Here is a 5005-nt window from a genome sequence, read left to right on the forward strand (position 1 = left end):
AACTAGCAGACGACCGTTACCAGAACCAGACGACGACCGTTCGAACAACCAGCCAGCAAACACCACGAACGATTCAATCGATCAATTGAATTAATCCGGAGCCTATTACCGAATCGAATCGAATCAAGGCCTCCTAGGGAGGCACCCTAGATAACTACTGTTCGAATGTACAGCCAGCGAACGGCTATGGAGAACGATTTGAATCAATTAGAGCCTTTGATCGGGCCGACCTCTCCCCCGAATTAAATTAGACACTATAGGCAGATACAAACTGGTAGGCGATGCAGACAGGTAGACAATGTAGATAGGTAGACGATGTAGACAGGTAGGCGATGCAGACAGGTAGGCGATGCAGACAGGTAGGTGATGCAGACAGGTAGGTGATGCAGATAGGTAGGTGATGCAGACAGGTAGGTAATGTAGATAGGTAGGTGATATAGATAGGTAGACGATGCAGACAGGTAGACGATGTAGATAGGTAGGCGATATAGACAGGTAGGTAATGCAGATAGGTAGGTAATGTAGACAGGTAGATAATACAGACAGGTAGATAATGCAGACAGGTAGGTAATATAGATAGGTAAGTAATGCAGACAGGTAGGTAATGCAGATAGGTAGGTGATGTAGATAGGTAGATAATGTAGATAGGTAGCAGATGTAGACATAATAGATTATATAAAGAAGTGTATACAATTTATCTTGCTAGCTTTATAAACGGCTTTAAAGTAGCCTTTATTATCTAAAATTATAAGTTATATAGGTTGCGCAGGTTGCGTAGGTTGCGCAGGTTACGCAGGCTATGCGCAGGCTACGCGCAGGCTGCGTGTCAAATGAACTCGACATAGGCTGGTTTGTTAAGTTGGTCAATGCCCTCAATGGCCCGCCAACGACGCCAACTTCTAGCAGCTGAGGTCATTTACAAGGGACAATATTTTGCCGATGTAGAGAGTTATTACTTCTAACCTAATAAAGACTTATTTAGAGTGCCTTTAACTACTCTTTAATAAACTCTAGAAAATTTAATATGGCCTTACTAAAACTTACTAAAACGAGAATAGCCTAAGGGACTAGGTTATCTTAGCATGCTATAGTATTCCTAAGTGCAGCTTAGCGCTATATAAACCTATAGATATATTTAAAGGAGTATATACTAAGCTGCGCTCCGCTATAGGTACTATAATCAGCGTGGTCGATTAAGCGGCCAGTCCGTAGACTAACCGTCACCCGATTAATCGCCCAAATTTTAGCTGCCCAATCCAGTCAGTCCATGAAGTTATCCGTCTTAATCCGGACTGGATCCGACTGATAGAGCTTTTAGTACCCCTGGATACGCGTAAAAGAGGGGTAGATAGACGCGTTCGCGTTGTTTTTGGTCCGTGCATGGTCCGTGCATTCACTATTTCCCCCTAAATTCCCCCTAAACTATGCCTAAAAAGGCTTAAAACTAAGCTATGCTGCCCTGTCTGCCGTCTGTAGACGTTTGCAATCGGGCCTTATTAATCAGGCCAATCCGGCAGCTCTAATTAAGAGGCCAATCTGGCCGTCTAAACCTTAACGATCCAGACGTCGGGCAACTAATTATGCTGACTATAATATAAATATAAGAATCTTAATAGTTCTATACCGAAAACCCTACCTAACTAAGTATTCCTGACTAACATAATTATAACTAGACTAATTAAATATATAGTGGCCGTAGTAAGGAATACGGAAGAGGGTACAATTAATGTTAACTATAAGGTAATTATAGAGGTCCTTGTAGAGGTTTATTTCGAAGTAATTACTAGAAGAAGTGCTACGTTTATAAGAAGCTAAATTGCTAGTTAACTAGATACTCCCTTAATAAGCGAAAAAAGGCATATAATAAGTTCCGTTAGAGTATAAGAAATATTAAAAATTATAAGGTTACTATAGCCTACTTCTAAAGCTTCCTAGTTTAATATAAAGGCGTAGAAGATCTTAAGGGTAAGGTTAATAAGGTTAAATAGCTCCTTATAGATATAGAAATTAAGGACTACTCCCCTAACTAATACTTTACTAAGTATAGTAAGGTAGATGGCATATAAACCGTTACTATTCTTAATAATTAATCTACGCTCCATTCTATTACGAAATTAGATATCTTTAATAAGCTAAAGGAGAGTTCTATATTTTCCTTTAATAACAGATACTCGGCGTACGTCTTTTATAGTATTATATCGGATATAGGAGCCGCAGGAGTATTTATAGTAGAAGAACCTTAAGTTTAAGCTCTTTAGAAGCTTAATAGCTCTATTTAGATCGACTAATTAACGGCAGGCTAATATATAATTTGCTTTAGTAAAGGTACTATAATCTTTCTCGATATAATTAGGGTCTAAACCCCCTTAGGATATATTACTTTCTATATTATTCCTATAAATACTCCATTTCTATTTTACATTAAAGATATAAATAAGTTAGGCGTTAGGCTTAACAACCTTAAAAATATACTTATTTAGGGAGATAATTAGGTGCCTATTATACGTAAGTAGGGCCACCCCTAGTTGCTCCTTTATTAACTAGAAAAGAGTATTACTTAAAGCCACTTAACTAAGTTGGAATTACGCCAACTATACTGTTATTTTAGCCACCTATCCGTTTATTAATTACTTAGGGTTTTTTAGTAAGTAGGCTATAAAGTTAAGGTTAAGGTAATTAAGCATCTTATAAAGTACTACTATTACTACTAAATAAACTAGAAATCCCCTAGCCGATTTAAGTTCACCCTTAAGGATAACTATAACTTTAACTTCTGTATTATTATTAACGTTATATATCTTAGCGGTAAGCCAGTACTCTAAGTTATTAACTTCTTAACCTCCTTTTAAGCGGCGCGTTTTTTAAAAGATATATTAGCTAGAAACGTATAGGATACCCTTTAATTATACTAGATTAATGTCTATTTAGAACCCCCTAATTAAATTATCTATAATATAGAAAAGAACTTCTTATCTATAGAGTTCCGACAATAGATAAAGGCAATAGTAATTAAGGTTAAGGAAGTCCCCGTTAAGGCATATAATAGTATTAGAAAAGTAGAGTAATATTATACGCTATTACGCCGCGTATATAAGATTATCTCTTTAAAACTAAAGGATACTAGCAAAGAACTTACCTTATAAATGGCTGTTAAAGCTATTAACAATTCCGCTAGCCCAGATGGACTTATACCTATATTATTAGTCTTTAGCGCCTACCCTTAAATAACTAATAATTCTCTACTATCTCTCTCTATTATATAACGAGCTAAGGCTATTCGCAAGGTAATAAAGAAGGTATAACGTCTCTACGCTATACGCTAGGTTAATAACGCACTAGGAATAAGAAATGGCCTAAATATATTAACTACACTTAATCTACCACTCTAGTCTAAAGTACGCGTATAGCGTAAAAAGGGAGAATAGTTAGGCCTATACCAACTTATTATAATTAATAGTTAAACTTATACTATTTAGATGCCTTACGGACCCACTTAATTCCGTTTAACTATTATTAAGCCTTATTATAAAGATAATAATTCTAAGCCTTTATAGGATGCCCTAAAAGATGCCCTAAAGGAGAACTATAATTAATATACTTTAGAAGGCGACTACGATCCCAATATAATTATAGTAGATATGCTATAACCACGACGCGGTAAAGGTCGCCTAAAGGAATTATAAAATCGCTAATATCTTATTAATTTTAAAGAATAATTTATTGCCGCTATTAAGAATGGAGTTAAGTTATTAATAGCCTTTATAATAACCAAAGAGAAGGCTGACTTTAAGCTTATAAAATAGCTCTAAAAGGAAGGTTATATTATAACCTTAGGAGCTCCATTTTAAGCATCTAATAAGCAGGAGATTAATAGTCTTATTATAAGAGGAGTCTTTAAATTTAAGAAGTATAACCCTACTAAGTTTAATAGAGTTCGTATCTTTAAGTTAAGAATGGTTAATAAGATTAAGGGCAAAGCTACTAACGCCCTATTTAAGAAATTAAGGCTTATTATCTAAGGCTATAATAATAATAGTAAGGAGGTAATTTTTATATAGTCTTTTATAATTTAACGAGCTAGTTAGCGAGTTATTATTACGCTAGCTCCCTCCTTAATAAAGAATAGAATGGCGGTTTATTTATAAGATATTACTTAAGCCTACACCTAATTAGAGACGCACCTTTAGCGCTTAATATTAGTATACCTTCTAGAGCAAATTCGCCACCAGTATCCTAAAGATATAATTATAGTTATGCTTAAGCCATTATATAGAATTATAGAGGTAGGAACTTACTAGTAGGCTACCTATAGTAAGCACTATAAAGAGAAGCTTTTAATAACTACTTCTATATTTAATCTATACTTCCTTATTATAACTATAGGAACTCTATTTAGAATTATTAGCATATAAACTAATAATATAATTATCTTAGGAGACGACCAATTCTTAGCTCTTAAAGAAGACGAGCTAGTAAAGGCAAATCTTATAGCAAAGCTAAAGAAAAAGCTTAATTTAATAACACTATTACTCTTTAATAGATACATCCTCTCCCTAAATGAGGATTCTATTGCTTTACGCCAGAAGGGTTAAGGTAAGAAGATTGACGTTATTAACGTTAATTCTTTAAAGCAAGGATATATGGAGTAACGCGCTTGCGGAGCTTATATTGCTTCTATCTATTAACCTAAAGCTTTATTTAATCTCTCTGTTACTACTTAATACTAGGAACCAATTAAGGATAACATTCTTGCCCTAAATAAGCGTCTTTCTTAGTAAATAAACCATCTTAATTAGGGACTACTCTACATGCCTATTAATCTTCCCACCGCTAAGCTCTTTATATTTATTAATAGATCGTTTATAAATAATAAAGATTTTAGCTCCTAGTTAGGATATAAGATTATTATCGTAAATAAATCTACTAAAGAGAATAACTTTATAATCTATAGCAACCTTATCTATTAGAGCTTAACTAAGAGTAAGTGTATTACTTAAAGCGTTCT

The 5005-nt window shown here is 34.5% G+C and overlaps 1 protein-coding gene across 1 annotated transcript; it reads right to left on the reverse strand.

Annotated features, from left to right (window-relative positions):
• Positions 1 to 1188: 1188 nt before the first annotated feature.
• Positions 1189 to 1397, reverse strand: K441DRAFT_670933 (uncharacterized protein). The gene has a single exon (XM_067650348.1). It carries the CDS (start codon positions 1380 to 1382, stop codon positions 1221 to 1223), a length of 162 nt encoding a protein of 53 aa, XP_067496859.1. The 5' UTR covers positions 1383 to 1397; the 3' UTR covers positions 1189 to 1220.
• Between the last annotated feature and the right edge of the window lie 3608 nt (positions 1398 to 5005).

The sequence above is a fragment of the Cenococcum geophilum genome (genome assembly GCF_001692895.1).
Source record: "Cenococcum geophilum 1.58 unplaced genomic scaffold K441scaffold_87, whole genome shotgun sequence".
Classification (NCBI taxonomy): Eukaryota; Fungi; Ascomycota; class Dothideomycetes; order Gloniales; family Gloniaceae; genus Cenococcum; species Cenococcum geophilum.

Coding starts and splice junctions, on each gene's coding strand:
- K441DRAFT_670933 (XM_067650348.1), bottom strand. CDS start 1,382: ATGCACGGACCAAAAACAACGCGAACGCGTCTATCTACCCCTCTTTTA.